At 37.3% G+C, this 21,313-nt stretch overlaps 1 protein-coding gene across 1 annotated transcript; it reads left to right on the top strand.

Annotated features, from left to right (window-relative positions):
- The first annotated feature begins 1,845 nt into the window (after positions 1–1,845).
- On the top strand, positions 1,846–20,301 carry gsg1l2a (gsg1-like 2a). The gene is made up of 5 exons (XM_079886575.1): positions 1,846–2,338; positions 7,073–7,120; positions 7,694–7,846; positions 17,179–17,290; positions 18,439–20,301. Exons 1-5 carry the CDS (start codon positions 2,038–2,040, stop codon positions 18,713–18,715), a joined length of 891 nt encoding a protein of 296 aa, XP_079742701.1. The 5' UTR covers positions 1,846–2,037; the 3' UTR covers positions 18,716–20,301.
- The last annotated feature ends 1,012 nt before the right edge of the window (positions 20,302–21,313 follow it).

Here is a 21,313-nt window from a genome sequence, read left to right as displayed (position 1 = left end):
TCAGTGAATCATATTTTTCATAGGCCTGAACAATAATAATAATAATCAGCATTGAATTATATTAATATGCATATTAATGTGGCCATATGCTGAATAGGATAATGTAGAGGTTTGGTTTCTAAATATCTCTTTTTAATGGGATCATTCTCTATTTTTGATGGTTTCACACTCTTGAAGGTCAGTAAATCACCTCACAAAATGCACTCTGGTCAGCACAATCCTTGCTGCAACCTAACCCGTGTTTAATTTAGTGTAAGACATACTTTTTGTATGGTTTTGTTTATGGTTTTCAAGGATTAGAGGCTAATATGTATCTTGTCCAGCAACCTGATTTGGTAAGTTTAAATGGATATTACACCCAACATGTTTTTTGTTTGTTTTTTTTTCTACGTTTTTTTGTCAGTTAGTTTGTTTTTGGATGTCAGTGGACCAAACAGCGACTTGATTGGTTACCAGTAATCTTCAAAATATTATCTTATGTTTTTGTTCCAAATGTAACCGGTGACGGAATCTTCATTGGGATGAACAGAGACATTTTGTTCTAGGTGGACTAATAAAAAAATAAAATTTAAAACAAAACATTTGCCTTTACAAAAGTATGTACAAGCAATACAATGTTGCAGTCTGTAAAATTAATATCTCTGTGACAAAGCATGAAATATCCGGAAACAGATAAACCTCAGGATTCCATATTACATAACATTCTCCACTGTTCTTTGATATCATGAGCTTTAAACCAGTATTGGAATTTCCGGTTCAACAGCACCTCGGAAAAAACATGGGGGGGAGAAAAGTAATTTCCTCCTTTTCCCTGTATTTCCCTTCTTTATCCTCTGCTAGGATCCATCCTTGTAAAAATCTCTTTCCACCGGTTAATGAAATTACTTTGGGGAAAAAATCACATGGACAATTATTATAACCTACTGTATTATTATAATACCCTTGTGATATTATATGCCTTACAGAGATTAGTTAAAAAAAAAAAAAAAAAAAAAACTCATGTCATGCAAAAACCCATATGACTTGCGTAACACAATACCTCCATTTCTATCATATGACTTCCAAATAACTAGTGCATAGTGAAATAGACTACGTTTATGGTACTTTCATGGTGCTTTTTTTTGTCATTTTTGTTGTTTGACACCCCCAGAATCCGTTCGCTTACATTGTGAAAGTTTTTTAAAAAGACAGTGTGGACATTTTTCTAAATATCGCGCAAAAACTTTAACTGCTAAAAAAAAAAAAAAACCTTCTCTTTATTCTCTCCAAGATAATTTGTGAATTCCTGAATAATAAAAGTTAAATAATAATTTACAGCATAAGCCCCTGTGGGCTTAGTCCAGTGTCTGTTTGTGCTGACATCTGTCAGCCCTTAAACATATTTCCCATAGCCATTCCCCTACATTTGTATGAAATATCCCACATTAATCATCCAGCTGTCAAATCAGACAGGATTTGCTGTGTGTGTGTGTGTGTGTCAATAATTTTTGCATGTGCAAACAGATGTAAGAGCTTCTTCGCAGCATCAAAGATGTTACAGATTTATCTTTATCTTCTTTACTGTAAACCATTGTTGAGCAAACTGTGTCACTTCATTGACATGTTCACTGAGGCAGTCTTGAAAATGGAGGAAGTTCCCACTGAGATTTGGCAGATAGCCCTGCATCAGATTGAAGAATAATCTGATTGATAATCTGTTTTATTGCTATGCTCACAAAAATAAGCTAGGGGGTTTAGATGGAAGAACAATTTGCCCTTTGAAATGATAACAGTGAAAATGATGGGGGGAAGGGAACCGTGGGTGGGGTGGGTAAGGGGAAGTTAGAGCGAAACATAAGAGACTGATAGCATTAGAGCTAGACATGAAGCAGAGCAACTGTCATTTGTGAAAGCTCTGCGTCCGTCCAGTTGGTCTACCAAGGAGAAGAAAGCACAGATGGGACGCATTAGCAAGCATCTGCAAAACAAAAGTTTGAATGTCTGAAGCAAGGACCTCGAAGCCAGGATCACTCATCTCCTTGTGCCTCCTGGAGCACGATGGGTATACAGCGTGCTCAGAGAGCATCTCTGGCGCTCACGCTCAACTACGTGGCGTTGGCCATGGCGATCTCCGCCGTCACCACCAGCTACTGGTGTGAGGGGACCAGAAAGGTGGTCAAGCCTTTCTGCATGGGGGCGGTGAAAGTCAAGCAGACTTACTGCATCCGCTTTAACAGCTCCGACATCAACGACACGCGGCTGGTGCAGTACATCTATGAGACAGGAGAGGAGAAGTTCCTCATGAGGAAGTTCCACGCAGGCATCTGGTTCTCCTGTGAACAAACCATGGACTTACAAGGTAAGACAGCATTACTGCCTCTTTCTCGTGGCTAGACTGCCTACAAAAACCACTAGTGTTTTCATTAAAAGTGCAGTGCAGAAGTTCATTCTCCAGGTCTGGCTCTGGTCTCTGGAGAAATGGATGTGGTAACACTTTACAATAAGGTTGTATTTGTAAACATTAGTTCATGCATTGGTTAAAATTAGCAATGATCAAAATTCTGCATATAGCATTAATTTTTGTTAATGTTAAATTGTGCATTTACAATGCATTTCTTAGTAAACAGCATTAGTTAATCGAATCATCTCTTAACATTAATAGTTTAAATTTTTAACATTTGTTAATGCAATAGTTAACGTGAAATAACAATGAATAACACCCCTTCACAATGTGAATTGATATTGCTTTATGTTAATTTATATAGGCCATCTACATGTCTGGAAACACATCACAATAAAAACAATGAATAATGCTTTTACAGGACTATTATTATTCCTGGGTTATGTTAAATTCTACACAATACTAATACCACCATTTCTAAGTATAAATTAAAGCACTGGTTCTGGAGGCCCTCCAACACTGCGCATTTCTGATGTCTTATCCGACACAACCATCTTGAGGTCTTGCGGTCTTCCCATACACAAAAGAAATATATTTGAAATATATTTTCAAAATATATTTTTGGAATATATGCAAATATTTGAAATTGGCCCAATAAATATATTTTAGTTAAATATATGTAAATATATTTTCATATATGTTCATATATGTTTTAACTTTTGCAAATTGTTTCATTTGAAATATATTTTGAAATTTAAAAAGTTAACATTTTCACAAACAAACAACACATTTTCAATTTATTTTTTAGATAGACCACTTCAGCCGTGGATGTGGGCATGGGAGAGCAGTGCTCTACCACTTCCCCCACCCACATTTTTCCTACTGGTCGGGGATAAAACCGGCAACTCTTCGGTTACAAGCCCAAAGCCCTAACCAGTAGGCCACGGCTGCCCCTTTACTGACTGACTTTATTGGCCTAAAATGACAATTTTATGTAGGAAATAACACACAGAATGCAGAGTTTTTTTTCCCTATTTTTACAGAATTGAATACAGTTATTTAATAGTGTGTGTATGCAGTGTTAGACACTGAGTTCTATCTATTGTTTAAGTGCACTTCACTGTTGGAGTGTCACTGCTATACTTGCATCATACAGTGCTATGCATAAGTTTAGACACCCATGCTAAAGTTGACTAAAAAGAGGAATAAAAAATAATCTTTTGGAAATTGAACTTAATGCCTTAATTTAAGAAATTAGGAAAAATCCAACCTTTAAGGACACCAATTTTCTTTGTGAATGAATAATGTATCGTAAATAAATAAATGTTCTTCCTTAAAATACAGGGTGCATAAGTCTGGACACCCCTATGTTAAATTCCCATAGAGCCAGGCAGATTTTTATTTTTAAAGGCCAGTTACTTCATGGATCCAGGATACTATGCATTCTGATAAAGTTCCCTTGGCCTTTGGAATTAAAATAGCCCCACATCATCACATAGCCTTCACCATACCTAGAGATTGGCATGGGGTACTTTCCATAAGATCATCTCTCAATGCAAATCAAACTAGCTATTATGCTAACTGAAATAAAACCATGCCAATCTCTAGGTATGGTGAAGGCTATGTGATGATGTGCGGCTATTTTAATTCCAAAGGCCAAGGGAACTTTATCAGGATGCATAGGATCCATGAAGTAACTGGCCTTTAAAAATAAAAATCTGCCTGCCTCTATGGGAATTTAACATAGGGGTGTCCAAACTTATGCACCCTGTATTTTAAGGAAGAACATTTATTTATTTACAATACATTATTCATTCACAAAGAAAATAGGTGTCCTTAAAGGTTGGATTTTTCCTAATTTTTTAAATTAAGGCATTAAGTTCAGTTTCCAAAAGATGATTTTTTATTCCTCTTTTTAGTCAACTTTAGTATGGGTGTCTAAACTTATGCATAGCACTGTAAATATTGTGCATATTTTCAATATTTAAATGACTTCAGGAAAGATGTCAATAAAACAACAATAAATCTAATAATTGCACTTAGTGTTAGGTATGTGCCACCTAATATGGCCTAATAGTCCTAGGAAAGCAACTATCTGTCATTTTACATTGCAGTCATTTAAACGTAAGTACAGTATTTATTATAGCTGTGTCTCATAATACAGTAGTGAAATGTGGTAGCCTACTGTTGTGTATAGGGGAAAAGGTAGAGGAATTACTATGATCAAAATACATTTTCGACCCTTCTTTAGCAAGCTAAACATTTTATGACCATATATTTTGTCATATATTTTACATTACGTTATAAATGTAAATATATTTCACACTTAACATCATATATTTTTGTTATATTTCAGAATATATTTCAAAATGATAAATATAAGTGAACAACAATGCAAATATATTTCAATATATTTGGAATATATGCCACATATATTTTTGACACTTTAAAATATATTTCAATATTTTTTTTTTCTGTATGGGTTTACTAATGAACTAAATGAAGGAAGAAGGCAGTAAGAACTAGCATGGCAAGCTACACAGCATCTCGTTCTCTGTTCAGGGAACCGAGATGTTCCTTTCAATGGGTTTGCTTGATGCTGCATTATGAGCTATGTGCCAGGAGTGGTGCTTGCCCTTACAGACTGTGTAGGTTGGGTGGCCTTAGTAGACCACATTGGAGCCAGAGCAACATTCATGAACTTCATAATTGTTCAAGGTGCTATAAGGTTAGGCTTAAAGGAAGCACTTGGTAATAGGATTTAAAAAGTTGTCCCCCAAAAAGATAACCTGAGAAACTTCCTGTGTCTCTGAACGATCTGAATAAGGATGTAAACCTCCTTCAGATCTATCATTCATGACAAACCTGCCTTCCTCACCACGCTTCAGCATCAGCATCCTGAAACAGCAATTCTGAAGAGCATAGTTCCATCAATGCAAATTCAAGATGGGTGTAGTCTCCCATATACTTTTTCAACATCAGAAAGTGGACCAGATATACTAAACAGGGCAAATTAGCATGAGAGCGAAATTCGAACAAAGCGCAGATGGAAGTGGAAAGTTCTGCGCGTGATCTACGGAAGACGTGCAAATGAAAGAACACCAATGCAGCCGGATCATTTTCATAATGACCAACAAGAGCAGCGCAAATTAGCCTCTGGTTTAAGACTTGCTTTTTGGGGGGCGTTAAATAATGGCGCAAATACCAGTAAACTGACAAGCGCCAACCTTAGTAAATCACCTTCCATGATTCATTTAAATTATGTTTTATTAACAAAGTTCGGGAGGAGCACGTTCAGATAATTAACCTAAATTAACTCAGAGCGCACTCAGTTAATCCACCAATTACCAAAATAAGAGGTATATTTACAGCAGACTTACCTCCGTTCGTCAACAGTTTAACAGCATCCCTCCACCACCTTCAACAACCGGGGGGAGTACTCTGGGTTCGGGCAAAAATTCAGAGCTCGGAGCCCTTACTTATGCATAACCTTTACTCCACTTAATTACATGTAAGTGTGAACTCATGAAATACTCTCCTCCCATAAATTTTGAGTCTGAAATGGAAAAATCCTACAAATGCATATGCAGTAAGGTGTCCACGCCTTTTCACCTTTTTAACTGTGTGTCTTTAGTAAATCCTGAAAGTAGTTTTTTAATAAGTAAAGATTTAGATCTTAGTTAGTTAGTTAGTAAATCTGGCCCGGTATCGGCTGTAAAAGCCAGACTCCCTTTGAGAAGGAGACACTTCTTCTACGGCTCCTCTCTCCAAAGGGGAAGAACTTAGAACTTCCTGCCCCAAAATGAGAGCCTCCCAACCAGCAGCTATAGGGAGCAGTCCATTGAAAAAAAGTGGAACACGATGGAATTGGATGATGTACAGTACCCCAGTTTTATGATTCAAAGAATCATCCCATTTGGCAAAAGTCTCCACCTTGCTAGATGGGGAGAGAAGCATAAGTCTCTCTGCAAAGCATAAACTCCAAAAGTCTTGTAGCATGGAGAAAACAGGAGTACATTGTCATATGGGGCATCACACGGTCTGCTTTTGTCAAAGATGCAGGTTGTGATGGAGCTAACCATAGGTGACATGGTCACCTGAAAATGTGTCATAGTGAGAGAGCCTGAAGCGTCTCCAACCACTACATGAGAAATGAAGAGTATAAAATTGGTTTAACTTGATTGCCAACCTTAGTTTAATGCACCTACGTGAGTGCTGTGCCTTTGGACTAGGCCAGTTTCTGGGAGTCGGGCGGACCGCATTGCCTAACCACGACATAGTAGTCTTGTGAGTGAGCCATCTTTAAAAAAATACATGACTGCTATCGAACTGCTATCATCTGTAATGCCACACAGCAGAGCTGACAAGCAGAATCAGCCATGAGCAACCAATCATACAAACCAAATGTTTAGTAGCACAAACACCAAATCAATCGCACACTCCCATAGAGTATTTAAACAGGCTTCAAACAATCATCACTTCTGGTAGCATCAAGTGAACCTATGAAAAGGAACATTAGTTTACGAATAACGAACAAGCATGAATTAACAATGAACAATAGCATTTATTATTTATAACACTAACCTATAATAAATTCTGTAAAACTTGTTCCTTCTTAAAGAATGTGAATCCATTTGTTTGATGCACATTTGGAGACAGAAGCCAATGTTTACCAGAATTGTCTCTTTACAGGATTTACCTGTAGGAGCTTTTTAGAGATTGCACCAGATCATGAAAGAGGTGGGTAAGTAACAAGTGTTACATGTTATTTATATGAACAATAAACACAAATGACCTAAAACAAATTCCGTTACATCTACTAGTTCATTCAATTCAAAAACGAACACCACCCAAACACTTCTCTAGACAAGGTCATCAGATTTTCTTTTGCTTACAATATGTGCAAGTGTGCATGCAAGCTTTGATACTCGTGAGAGGTCAAAGATTACTTGGAATGAGTTACAGTGTTCAGTAACTGAGGATAAAGTAGCCTAAAGGTGCATCAGTTAATCTGTGTAATAGATGGAAATAGCTACATTTTAAAGTCATTAATCCCCTTTTCTTAATTATTATTATTTTTTTATATTTTTTTACTGAGAACAAAGCACAACTTTTTTATCGTAATTATATATATATATAATTAAGTCTACAATAGTAGAAAAGAGGAGCATGTCCTTTATGTGTGGAATAATGTATAAATGTAAATGCTAATTTAAAAGCAAAAGGACACCAATGTCTCTCTTATCCCCCCCCCCTCTCTCTCTCTCTCTCTCTCTCTCTCTCTCTCTCTCTCTCTCTCTCTCTCTCTCTCAGAAGTGCTCTGGCTGTGTATTGTGGCTGAGTGTCTGTACATTGGTCTGCTGTTCACCGGTGGAGCTATGATGGTCATAGAGATGTGTCCATGCTTTAACATGATGAACAGACTCAAGCTCAATGCCTTTGCAGCTCTGTGCACCGCTCTCTCAGGTAAAAATAAATAAAACACATAAGAACAGTTGGGGCGGTACATACAGTATTTTAAGGGCTTATCTTTTTTTTAAATAAATAGTTAATTGCATTTAGTTTAAGATAGCCTACTGTTAGTTTTAAATGTATATATCTGCTATAGGACTGGTATGACGGTATCGTGACCACGGAATAACGTTTATCATTAGAGCTTTTACTATTTCTCTGTGTGTAAATATATCCGCGTAACACAGTACTACTTAAAGAGCATCTTGCAGGTAAAAAAAAAATCTAAATGAATATATAACCGTGTATGAAAATACCATATGAAAAGATAATGCAGGATTTAAAATGTTTTAAAACAACACAAGGACACCAATTTAGTAGATAAAGTTGACTGCTCGTACAAACCGCTTTTTTTTCAACATCGCGTCATTTTACGTCACACGAGGGAGATGTGTGCTGTGCTCTCACTGCTCTGCCTCAGCTCAGTGCAGAGTAGGTTGGTATTCAGTAAGAGCGGTCATGAGTCAGTGTGTTTTCACTAGTTTTTGTATTTCAATTTATCATCGTCATGGTAAATGTATGTGTTTGTGGAGCTTGCAAAAACTCCAGCCTGTCAGGACATCGAGTCCACCGGTTTCCTAACAAGAAAAAGGACGGTGCTATCTTTCCGGATGTAGGCGCGAGCACAACATCAACTGGCAAACGCAATGTAAGCGGAACGAAACTGAGCTACTCGTTATTGTGTTTGTGTGGACCGTTTATCAGTTTGGACCAGTGCAGCGCGAGCCTGATCAAGCAACACTGTAACTGCGAGATCCAGAAAATAAAGCATGTGAATTCGCCACTGAAGTAATAACATCGCTGCGAGATCTAGTGAGAAATATTCACATTTCTCCGTCATTAACGGATCGAACAGCGCTGACGTGGAAACCAGGAATAAACATTGTGCAATGAATGAACGAACTATCCAGTGTCCACAGATCAGCAACATTCACCATGGCTTTACTGTAGTAACACTAACTGCAACCATGGAAGTTTGGCATTTTCCACAAAGGCCCAGTATGCATCCACCTCCCTGCAACACTGACTTTCCTCAGCTGTAAACATTGCCTCGCATTTCCCACACAAGCACCTATGGAACAAAAAATGTATCAGGAATAAATATCTCTGTCTCTCGATGAGAAACCGCTAAGTTATATCACGTAACGTTAGTCTGGGCGGATATTAATGAGCATGACAAACGCCTGATCAAAGCTTAGTTTCTGTTATTGTAAGTTCCAATATGTTCTGTCTAACATTTAATCCTGACCTGTCCTTGCTCTCTTGGCAGCCTAGCAGGCTCATAATTGTATGGCTGTGGTCCGTCAACAATTTCCTCAGCGTCCGAAATGTCATTGCGATCCATTTTCCCTGTTGTTTGAATCGACCGCTCTCCCTCGTGCTACGTCACGCCCGTCACGCCCATTTTCAGATGCGGAAGTAAAATTTTCTCACAAAAACGACTCCAGAAGCCACTGTAGCGTATTTATAATTTTTTTTTTAAAGAAAATCTAGTTCCTACATTATTTTTCTATACATTGACTTGTTGGGTCTTCTAACCTGCAAGATGCTCTTTAAAGTTATATACACGTAAGAGTGATAAAGAAACATAGCCTGGTAATATCAAACTCTGCTACTTCGCTTTGCTTCGTAGACAGAGTCTGGCATGGCATAATTGAAAAGCGTTTTCTTTCTCGCGGGGGGGGGGGGGGGGGGGGGGCGCTTGTCTGAAGTTTAAAATCATTGGTTACTCGTAAGCCACTCACATAACATTTGGTTATGGCGTGTGTTATGCGCATGCTCAGCCGCATCTAACTTCCACTGTAAACACATGTATGATGCGAAAACAAAACCATCGAGCGAAATACCGGAGTGAACATGGCTGTGAACGACTTTTGCAGATTATGTGAAGTAAATCTACGCATCCACGGTACAATCAGCGTCTACGTCACAGCTCTCAGCCCGCCCTCTGTTCGTTGATTGGACGCCTGTTTTCAGGCCGGAGGAAAACGGAAAGCTATTATGCTGTCTCAGACTGAGTACAGAAGCGAAATGAAATTGAGCGGAAGTAAGAAGTCTGACGTAGTCAGGCTAAAAGAAACATGCATGAATGAGAAATTGAAGAGTGGGACGTGCTTGATGATGAGTGCAATAAACTGTAAAAAAGATTGCGTTTGGTGACGCAAACTCAATGCGTTTGGTGCTCGCGCTGACTGACATTCACCAGAAGTGCGCTAAGACAGTAGTTCCTTTGCAAAGACCAGACTGTTAGGATTTGCTCTGTTTGTTGATGTAGTTCAGACTGTTGTGCATCAGAATTAGCCAAATTGCTGAATACTGAATAAGCACTGGTCTGTAAATGTTGGCGGTAATGTTAATATTTTCATGGATATGACATTATAGTGTCACAATCAGGGCTTGACATTAACTTTTTTACTCACCTGCGGCTGTGGCTCGTGGGTTTCCAAAGTTACTAGTGACTCAGCATTTTCACTGGCCACCATTTTGACAATGATACCAATAACTGCCATATAGATATTTTTAATATTATCTCATAATTTGGCAGCAGGAATATTAGGCTGATGTCACTTTAAGAGCCGATGCACCGATCCATTATACCGTTACACATGTGTTTTCTTTCTCAACTGTTTACATTCACTTAAAACATAACTGACTGTGTTTACATGAATACTCGCCAAGACTGGCATTTTGTCATTATGTTTTGTGTATTTGACTGTTTAAGTGCAATAAGCAGCGAAAAATAACTACATTTAGTACTAAGAGGCGGCTTTATGTGCCGCACTTTGGGTGTGAGCACAAAATCTGCGGGAATTAGTCAAATGATGCGCAATACACGCTGTAGCAACTCATGTAATAAGTATTACATTATTATTGTAACTAAACTCATAATGTAATAATTTTTACGTTATGAGAAATTTATTACATTATAAACTCACCAAAAACATGTCATATTTTTACAATTGTAAAATCTTTTAAAACATAAAAAAATATATTCCATTACAGTACACTACTGTCACATTTTGGTTTTGTCATTGTCATGTTTCTGTGTTTTGTCATGTGATTCCCTGTAGACTGTTTGTAAGTTCATGTTCATGTCTTCATTTTGAATTTTTCATGCCACGCCATGTTTTTGTTTCATGTTTGATCTTGTTTGTAATAAACTGCACTTGGGTTCAGAATACTTGACTGTCAACAATGAACCCAGCAGTTGCCCTCCTAAATTATAAATCTACGCCAGGGGAATCATCCCCTGGAGGACTATGTTGAGGACTTCAGTGAACTTTGCGATTTGACAGATTTTAATGACGTGGCTCTAAAGGACATTTATCATTTTGGGCTGAATGAACAAGTGCGGTCTCGATTGCCAGTGGGAAAAATTCATTTTTCCCTGGCCCAATACATTGACTATGCCTTGTTGGTGAGTGGCTCAACTTTTATGGTGTTTTTTGCGGACGAGGAGCCCCGCAAAACCACAGTACCCTCCCAGCCTGAGTCTCTTCATGTCACGCCTGCCAAGCCTGAGCCTCTTCAGGTCATGCCTGCCAAGTCTGAGCCTCTTCAGGTCATGCCTGCCAAGTCTGAGCCTCTTCAGGTCATGCCTGCCAAGTCTGAGCCTCTTCAGGTCATGCCTGCCAAGTCTGAGCCTCTTCAGGTCATGCCTGCCAAGTCTGAGCCTCTTCAGGTCACGCCTGCCAAGTCTGAGTCTCTTCATGTCACGCCTGCCAAGCCTGAGCCTCTTCAGGTCACGCCTGCCAAGCCTGAGCCTCTTCAGGTCACGCCTGCCAAGCCTGAGCCTCTTCAGGTCACGCCTGCCAAGTCTGAGCCTCTTCAGGTCACGCCTGCCAAGCCTGAGCCTCTTCAGGTCATGCCTGCCAAGTCTGAGCCTCTTAAGGTCATGCCTGCCAAGTCTGAGCCTCTTCAGGTCATGCCTGCCAAGCCTGAGCCTCTTCAGGTCATGCCTGCCAAGTCTGAGCCTCTTCAGGTCATGCCTGCCAAGCCTGAGCCTCTTCAGGTCATGCCTGCCAAGTCTGAGCCTCTTCAGGTCATGCCTGCCAAGTCTGAGCCTCTTCAGGTCATGCCTGCCAAGCCTGAGCCTCTTCAGGTCATGCCTGCCAAGTCTGAGCCTCTTCAGGTCATGCCTGCCAAGTCTGAGCCTCTTCAGGTCATGCCTGCCAAGTCTGAGCCTCTTCAGGTCATGCCTGCCAAGTCTGAGCCTCTTCACATCAAGATGTTAGGTCTGGCAACTCACCATAGACAAGGCTCAATCCGAGGGGCGGGATAAACGGCTGTCTTTCAAATTCCCTCTGCATGCAATAGGACAGCGCTTCAACCAACCAGAGCGTTTTCCCAACAGCGGAGCTAACGTTAGTTGATAGATTCAACTTTTGAATCTGGCCGGCAAAATTACGAACACATCTTCCTTTTTTAAGAATGACTTAAGTGCCGTTCTTTGCTCTTTTCTCAAAGAAAAACGTAACTCCAAGTCCTCCAGAGTCGCGGCCAAAGCCAATTCGAAAGACTGTTCTCCAGCAGCAGTTCTTCTTTGTTTTCAAGTAATGTTAGCGGGGAACCGTCGCAACTCTGTCGTCATCATGTTAAGCCCGCCCCGCCTACTCTATACACGATGTGATTGGCCTGACCCAATTTAGGTTTTTCCAGCACGAAAGTCAACGGAGAGTTGCTAGACTACCCTGGCTGCAAAATAATTTTTGCTGCCGCTAGGGTGCGTCTAGATTTCTAGGCTAGTCATGCCTGCCAAGTCTGAGAATCTTTACATCATGATCTGATCTTGTTTGATCTTGTTTATAATAAACTGCACTTGGGTTCTCAATAAGCTTACCTCCAGTGGATCCCTTTAACTTGCACGGATTAATTGTTCACCACAAGACTAGTAATATGCGCTAACAAAGTAAATAGGGTAAATTTTGATTTCATGTCGACTCCAGAATAGCAGAACAGCCGAAAGGTTTGTTTGAGCTGCGCCCTCTACAGCACAGGCGTAAATATGTATTTCCTTCTGCCTGAGGCTTATTCATTTAACTTTTGATGTGAAAGGGCCTTAAAATTTGCCAAAAATATAACTTTTTTTGATGTTATTAAAAAACAAACAAGCAAGCCCAGCCCAGGTGAGAAAAAGTAACGCAAAAGTAATGTAATGGGTTACTTTTCATAAAAACTAAGTAATGCAATTAGTTACTTTTTTGGGGAGTAACACAATATTGTAATGCATTACTTTTAAAAGTAACTTCCCCCAAACTGTTTTACAGTATGTACAGTACAGGTCAAAAGTTTGGAAACATTACTATTTTTAATGTTTTTGAAAGAAGTTTCTTCTGCTCATCAAGCCTGCATTTATTTGATCAAAAATACTGAAAAAAAAATGTAATATTGTGATATATTATTACAATTTAAAATAATTGGTTTTCAATTTATTATACTTTAAATTATCATTTATTTCTGTGATGCAAAGCTGAATTTTCAGGATCATTACTCCAGTCTATCACATGATCCTTTAGAAATCATTCTAATAGGATGATTCATTATCAAAGTTGGAAACAGTTCTACCGCTTAATATTTTTTCATAACCTGTGATACTTTTTTTTAGGATACTTTGATGAATAAAAAGTAAAAAATAAATAAATAAATAAATAAAAAAAAGAAGCAAATTTTTTAAAAATAGAAATCTTTTGTAACAACAATATACACTACTGGTCAGTAATTTGGGGTCAATAATTTTTTTTCTTTCTTTTTTGAAATAAATCAATACTTTTATTCAGCAAGGATGTGTTAAATTGATAAAAAGTGATATATTAGTTTATATTATTAGAAAATATTTCTTTATTTTGAATAAATGCAGTTCTTTTTAACCTTTTATTCATCAAATATATTAGGCAGCAGAACTGTTTCCAACACTCATAATAAATCAGAATATTAGAATGATTTCTAAAGGATCATGTGATAGACTGGATGTCACATGTGACACTGAAGACTGGAGTAATGATGCTGAAAATTCAGCTTTGCATCACAGAAATAAATTATTTTTTAAAGTATATTCAAATAGAAAACTATTATTTTAAGTTGTAATAATATTTCACAATATTACTGTTTTTTTTCTGTATTTTTGATCAAATAAACGCAGCCTTGATAAGCATTAGAGACTTCTTTCAAAAATATAAAAAAACGTAATGTTTCCAAACTTTTGACCTGTACTGTATACCGTATGTATACAAGAAGTAGCAGTAGTAGTAGTAGTAGTAGTAATAATCATAATAGTACTAGTCTGGTGGATTTTGTTGGCAGGTTAAGATTGGATTTAGATTTTTTAAATGTACTGTAAAGGAAGTTTATTTTTGTTTATTTTTTTATTTTTTTTAAATCTGTTGCAGGTAGTTTAAGACTGTATTTAGATTTTTTTAAATGTACTGTAAGGGAATACTAATATGTTTTTATGTTTTAAAAGCTATTACAATTATGAAAATATGACATGTTTTCGGTAAGTTGATAATGTAATACATTTCTCATAATGTAAAATATTGAGAATGCCAAATATTGTCCTATCATAACATAAAATACATCAATGGAAAGCTTATTTATTCAGCTTTCATATGATGTATAAATCTCAATTTCAAAATTGTAACCCATGTGACTGGTTTTGTGGTCCAGTGTCACATATATTTTTTAATTATAAGGGAATGGGGTTGAAAAACTAATTTGAATAAAATAACAGAGAGCAAAAATAAATCAGGCCAGTTGGTTTAACGATCTTCTTTGATAGTTTGACCTGTGTCTGTGTGGCAGAAGACATCCAGAATATTCAAATCTAAAAAGGTCTTATCTATTTTACAAGAAAAAAAACCTGTAGAAAAACGGAAAAAGCAGTGGAAATGTTCTGCAAAGATTTTCCATTACGTTTACGGATATCTCCAATGACCTAAAACACAGCACAAGGCGATGCATAATTCAAAAGGGAAACGTCTGTGAAAAATCAACATTAAAGTATTAACACAGTACATCGGGCCCTATTTTAACGGACTTTTCTGTCTTGCTTTCACATTTTTGGCACAGACAGACAGAGGAACACTAGTCCCTGTTGAATGCTCATTGCCAGAAAAGTAGAAAATCCTGCAAGCTCAACTCCTGCCAGTCATCCCCAGCTGTGAAACAGAGATGAGATTATACAGCACAAATCCAACCGCTTCATGTGTTCCCGACACTTTACAGAGAGCAATGATGGGTCAGCGATGCCCCAGAGACCAACTGAGCAATGCTGTTCATCACAGGGGTGAAAAAGTGCCTCCCTGGGTCTATATTCTACATTATTTCTCTTTTTCTCCCTTGCTGTGTGTGACAACAAAAATGTGGGCATACATATAAAAAAATAAAAAATAAAGATTTTTGTGGCCATTTTTTGATGTTATATATATGGCTATATATTGCTGTATATATATATTATATATATTATTATTATATATATTGCTTTGCATTGTAACAAAATTTAATGAGGTTTGCGCTCAAAACAACAACAGAAAATGCATATAAAGAAAAGAAATCTTAATTTAAGCATAAATAATCTCTGAAAAGTTTTAATATATTACGCTTTTTTAGTGAAAAGTATTTCAATATCTTACTGAAAACAAGAAAAAATAGTGATTAAGAAAAAGTTGTCTTGCAGTGAATGTGTATTTGTGGCAGTGGTGGGAGGTTGTTTTGGACGGGAAGCTGCCTCTCTGGTCTGTCCCAACAGCGTGGGGATTTGGTAGTTTGTGCTGTAATCGGATTGGTGTGGGGGGTTAGGGGTTTTGGTATGTGACATGGCCAGCCGAGACCATCCTCCCTCCCCCTATTTTTTTTCACTATAATCCTGGTTGTAGGAATGCTCACCAACACACTTGATGCACATCAGCACCTGCCATTCGAAGAAACGACACTGAAAAAAACACAATAGCAGCTTCATCACATGATGCATGTGCATTGCAGCGGTGTGGTTGGCTTCTGAAATATTTGCATTTGGGTTTTTTAGTTATAAATAAATGTTCCATTTAATGTTTACTTGGTTTCAATTCATAATCAATAGCCTAATATAACATTTCTGTCACAATAAAAAAGTAATCAAGTGTTTCTACCTTATTTTCAAACCAGACCTCTGTAATCACTGCAGGTGTAATGAATGTTGCAGGCACTCTAACTTAACTTCACTTGCAGATTTAATTCAGATGTGACTAACTGTGGTCTTAGAAACCAATACGTTAACATTCTCATTGATCTCAATAGGACTGATTCGTGGTGTTCAGGGCAAAGCCAAGGCAAAATCCTCTGTTTAAAAAAAAAAATATGTAAATTCATATTCATGTTACACTTAATGTTGACACTTTAAGGTTAAATAAATGTTACTCACACTTTTACAGTAACAATGCAATTTATGTTCTATTTAATGAAACGAAGTATAAAGATAGTGCTTATTACCATAATTATTCTATAATGGATACTTTATTTGTTACCTGATGTTCACCTGTTCTTTTTAATAGTTAACTTATTTTCGGATCATCAGTCATCAAGACTCGGTAAACACTGCAGGTCACAGAAATGAGATATAGCCTACTTTTAATATCACCATACAAAACTGATTGCTCACGTTAGGTCGTTTTTGACGTGACAAAGCGGATATCTGAGTGGGTGAGTTGTTTACTTACTTTTTATTTGGTCTTTCCATTGACATATTTCTTCAGACTGATTCTCACGAGCACTAAATTGAGAGGCGCGATTTTTACCCGCACAAACAGTGCAATAGCCAATCATAGTGCGATGGAGACTTTGCCTCCTCTCACGTGACTTTTCAAATTTAAGCCGTCATGTTTTTTTTTTTTTTTTTTTTTTTTTTTTTTTGTGGGGGAGATGTCAAAACTCAATGGGACTTAATGGGACCAGGGGAGGCAAGAGAGACTCTTCTCGCCGTAACTTTCACCGCTGGTGTTGCTGTTGGACAGTGCACACTTTTTTTTAATGTCATATTTCTTAATATCTGCGTTGTTTTAGTTTTCTACTCATCCAGTTCTTTGAGGAGAAACTATCTTGCCTCCTCGGAGGAAACAACCCTATCACAGCTGGTCAAGTACTTGCTACTACGCCTATTAATATACAATAATTAATCATTTCTACTACTTATTAAGTTGGTTTTGCAACTGGACAGGTTTATTCTTTGAATAGACATTATACTGAAACTCATACTGACATCTTGTGGACAAAGGCACAAATGACAACATATGCGCTGTAATTTTTCTGTGTCCCAGGCCTTTTCGGGATGGTTGCACATATGATGTTCACCACAGCTTTCCAGCTGGCTGTTCAGCTGGGTCCAGAAGACTGGAGACCTAAGACATGGGACTACAGCTGGTCCTATCTGTGAGTCTCATGTATGACACTTTGCAAATAAATTTTCCAGCAGACGTACATTAATAATTGTCAAGCCGGATGCACTAGCAGGATAGTTGATCTTATAGACTTGAAAATTTCTTTTTTGCACAAAAACAGTTCTCTACATACAGTGAGTACAGTCAAACCAAAATTTATTCAGACATCTATAACATTTCCCACATTATTATTTATATTTCACTGGTTTTTGCCATCCTTCTGTTAGACTGTCTAACAAAAGAATTCGGTTAAATTTAACTACACAATTAGATAATACCAATTTAGGTCAACCAATTACCAAGCAATGCTTCATTTTGTTCAGTCTGTGGTATAAAAAGGTCGCATTAGCAATTAAAGAAAAAAAAAAAAAAAACACTTAAGCAAAACATGGTCAGGTCAAAGAGTCTGAATAATTTTTGGTCCCATATTTTTTTAAAATAAATTTCACTGGTAGTCCACTGTATGAAGAATTTTTGGGTATATGTCACAGTTTACTTTATTTTGCTATCCTCACATACATAAGTGTGTGACCCTGGACCACAAAACCAGTCACATGGGTCAATTTTTTTGAAATTAAGATTTATACATCACGAAAAGCTGAATAAATAATCTTTCCATTGATGTATGGTTTGTTAGGATAGGACAATATTTGGTCGAGATACAACTATTTTAAAATCTGGAATCTGAGTGTGCAAAAAAATATCGAAACACTGAAAAAATCGCCTTTAAAGTTGTCCATTAATGTTCGCGATTGTGTTGCATTCACTCACAAATTTTTTTTTAAATATATTTACGGTAGGAAATTTACAAAATATCTTCATGGAACATGATGTTTACTTAATATCCTAATGATTTTTTGACGCATACAATATATTGTTGGCTATTGCCACAAACCTGTGCGACTTATGACTGGTTTTGTGATCCAGGGTCACAAATTATAGTGTCCTGCACCCACTAGTAAAAAAAAGAACTTTTTTTTTTATATCTGGTGTCTGAATAATTTTTGATTTGACTATATATAACTGTATTTATTGGTATGCATCAACTACAGTACATATACAGTATGTGTCAGTTATGTTTTACCCCCTTTTTTTAAAAATTAGATTATTAAATATGATCTTCTCTCCACTTTTTCTCAGTCTGGCATGGGGCTCGTTCGGCACCTGCATGGGCTCGGCGGTCACGGCATTAAACCGTTACACCAAAACCATCATTGAGTTTAAGTTCAAGCGGAGGACGATTGAGAAGAAACTGCGCATCAAGCAGATTCTGGAGCTGGACGTGCCAGAAGACTTATGGTACACCACTTCATTACAAGAGCAAGCAGACCAACACGCGGCTCTGTATGTGAACGGCACCGAGCCGTCCTGCATCAACTCCACAATACTGGACGATTGGGGCAGAGCATACTGCTGAAAACTCATGCAGGACACTGCCCGTCTTCAGCACAGACATTTTTGTGCATTTACATCATAGGGCTTCTGTCAACAGAGCAGGATATGGACTAAAGTTATTTTGCAGTGCCACATCTGTTCTGACAAGACTCGCTGTGCTACTGTGAACTTTCTTCATATGCTGATAACTGAGGTTTAAAGTAATGTTCTGAGTTTAAAGAACAAGTTAAGCTCTATCGACAACAAATTTGACTGCTGTCAGTTATCACGGAATATAATTCATGCTGAAACAATGTTGACATTCTTGACAAAAACATAGTTTGACATACTTTTGAATTAGTACGTAATGGACAGCTCTTATTTTTATGGAATTTTGCAGTATTTATAATAATGGATTTATCCGCGCACATCATTATTATAATTCTCATGCACTCTCTTTAATGATAATAACTTCAGTTCATTGTTCTTCCTATAAATATATGCTATATGGACAAAAGTGTTGGGACACCCGACCATTGCACCAACAGGGACTGTAATGACAGTGCATTCTAAATACATAGACATTAAAATATGGAGTTGGTCCCCCCTTTGATTGAAACAATTGAATTAAATGTGACCCTGGACCACAAAAACCAGTCACATGGGTCAATTTTATGAAATTGAGATTTATACATCATATGAAAACTGGATAAATAAGCTTTCAATTGATGTATTGTTTGTTATAGGACAATATTTGGCCGAGATACAACTGAAAATCTGGAATCTGAGGGTGCAAAAAAAAATAAAACACTGGGAAAATCGCCTTTAAAGTTGTCAATTTATGTTCACGATTGTGCTGCATTCACTCACAAAAATACATGTTTTATATATTTACAGTTGGAAATTTACAAAATATCTTCATGGACCATGATCTTTACTTAATAGCCTAATGATAATTTTGACCCATACAATGTATTGTTGGCTATTGCCACAAATATACGCGTGCTACTTGTGACTGGTTTTGTGGTCCAGGGTCACAAATAATTAAGAGGTGTGTCCCAATACTTGTACATATAGGGGAGTGCAGCTGTATGTATTTAAAAGGAAACTATTTTATGTATTATGGTTTTTAATCCAAAAGCAAGGTTAGTTCAAATGGAGTAAATCCAACACTATTAAAGCACAAAGCAAATATATTTTCTGTGATGATTGACAGCATGTCGCATGTACTGACACTTGTTCTCTAACCCAGAGTAGCCTATTATACCATGCATTGTTTGTTGTTATATATATTTTTAAACATTTAAAAATTGATTAATGCATGTCTATTCATGTGAAATGTCATTATGTCTCATATGAACTTTGAACCACAGAGAGGTACGGACGCCATCTTCTGGGCCGACATTTCAGTGCCTCTGGCAGAAATAAGACATGCTCCAGTGCCACATTTATTACACACTTGTGTCAATGCCAACCATCTTGTATATGCACTTGTAGGATGAGTGAAATCCCTCAATCTCTTCTGGATGTAAGCGTGGGTTTCTGGATTAGTTCTTCTGTCTTTGATGACACGGAAAACGGTTGAATTTTACTTGTATGTGTGGTGCTTATTAAATGGATAATTAATATAAAAATGACATCTGTCATCATTAACTAACCCTCACATAGCATTTTCTTGAGTAGCCTAAAAGAATTGTGATGGATGTGACAGCATTGATTAGATATCACAAAATCATCTTAATTATAATGTGGTTTTGTGTATATGAAATATATTTCTCTGTGATCTGTGCAGCCGGTGACTTCTTAACAGACTAAGTTTGTGTGTTTCAGTTCTGAAAGAGCTCAGAGGAACATCATGATTTACATAAAGCTGAAATTATGAGGCACATTGTGCAGGTGTATCCTGAGAGAGAGTCATGCATGTCTATGAAAGAAAATGCAAACAAATGCATTGCCAAAGATCTTTAATTGCAGAACCAAAACCAAAAATTAAAGAATATACTCGTGTTATGTCTCAGATATGGCATCATACAATTCAATATGAAAAGAAATAAAAAATCTGTTATTTTCATTCAGACAATATTTCAATAACACTGTGAGTTTTTGATACTTTTCTTAGTGAATTTTGAGCCCACTGACACTTCACATGAGAAATCCACATTATCGGTCCAGTCCGAGGAGTCGATGGTCAGAGAGCTGCTCATTTTGAAGGTTTTGTCTTGTTGTTTCTCAGTAGCACTGCTCCAAACTCCCTCTGTAACAGAGCGTCCATTGACTGTCCAGCTGACATGAACCAGAGCTACAGAAATATCCTCAGCCAGACACACAAGTGTAGCTTTACTCTCCTTCAGAGCCTCAGGGGGTAAGGGATAATAGATAGGGGGCGCTGGCCCAAAAAAGGTTGAGAACCACTGGTGTAGATTTATAGGCTTTTCAAAACTATTTTAAGGCATGAATATATATATATATATATATATATATATATATATATATATATATATATATATATTCGAGTTTAAATATGTAATTTTGGTGATCAAAGATGAGTTTTTAGGGATATTATTGACTACAGGGGGACTTTAAACACATATTTTAGGACAATTTTACAAATACAGAGGCTATGTGTGATCACTTACCTGAT

The sequence above is a fragment of the Squalius cephalus genome (genome assembly GCF_949319135.1).
Source record: "Squalius cephalus genome assembly, chromosome: 1".
In the NCBI taxonomy this organism is placed as follows: Eukaryota; Metazoa; Chordata; class Actinopteri; order Cypriniformes; family Leuciscidae; genus Squalius; species Squalius cephalus.
Note: the sequence above shows the minus strand (reverse complement) of the source record. Positions and strands in the feature narration are given on the sequence as shown.

Coding starts and splice junctions, on each gene's coding strand:
- gsg1l2a (XM_079886575.1), top strand. CDS start 2,038: ATGGGTATACAGCGTGCTCAGAGAGCATCTCTGGCGCTCACGCTCAAC. Junction 7,121..7,693: donor TGCACCAGATCATGAAAGAG/GTGGGTAAGTAA, acceptor TCTCTCTCTCAG/AAGTGCTCTGGCTGTGTATT. Junction 17,291..18,438: donor GACTACAGCTGGTCCTATCT/GTGAGTCTCATG, acceptor ACTTTTTCTCAG/TCTGGCATGGGGCTCGTTCG.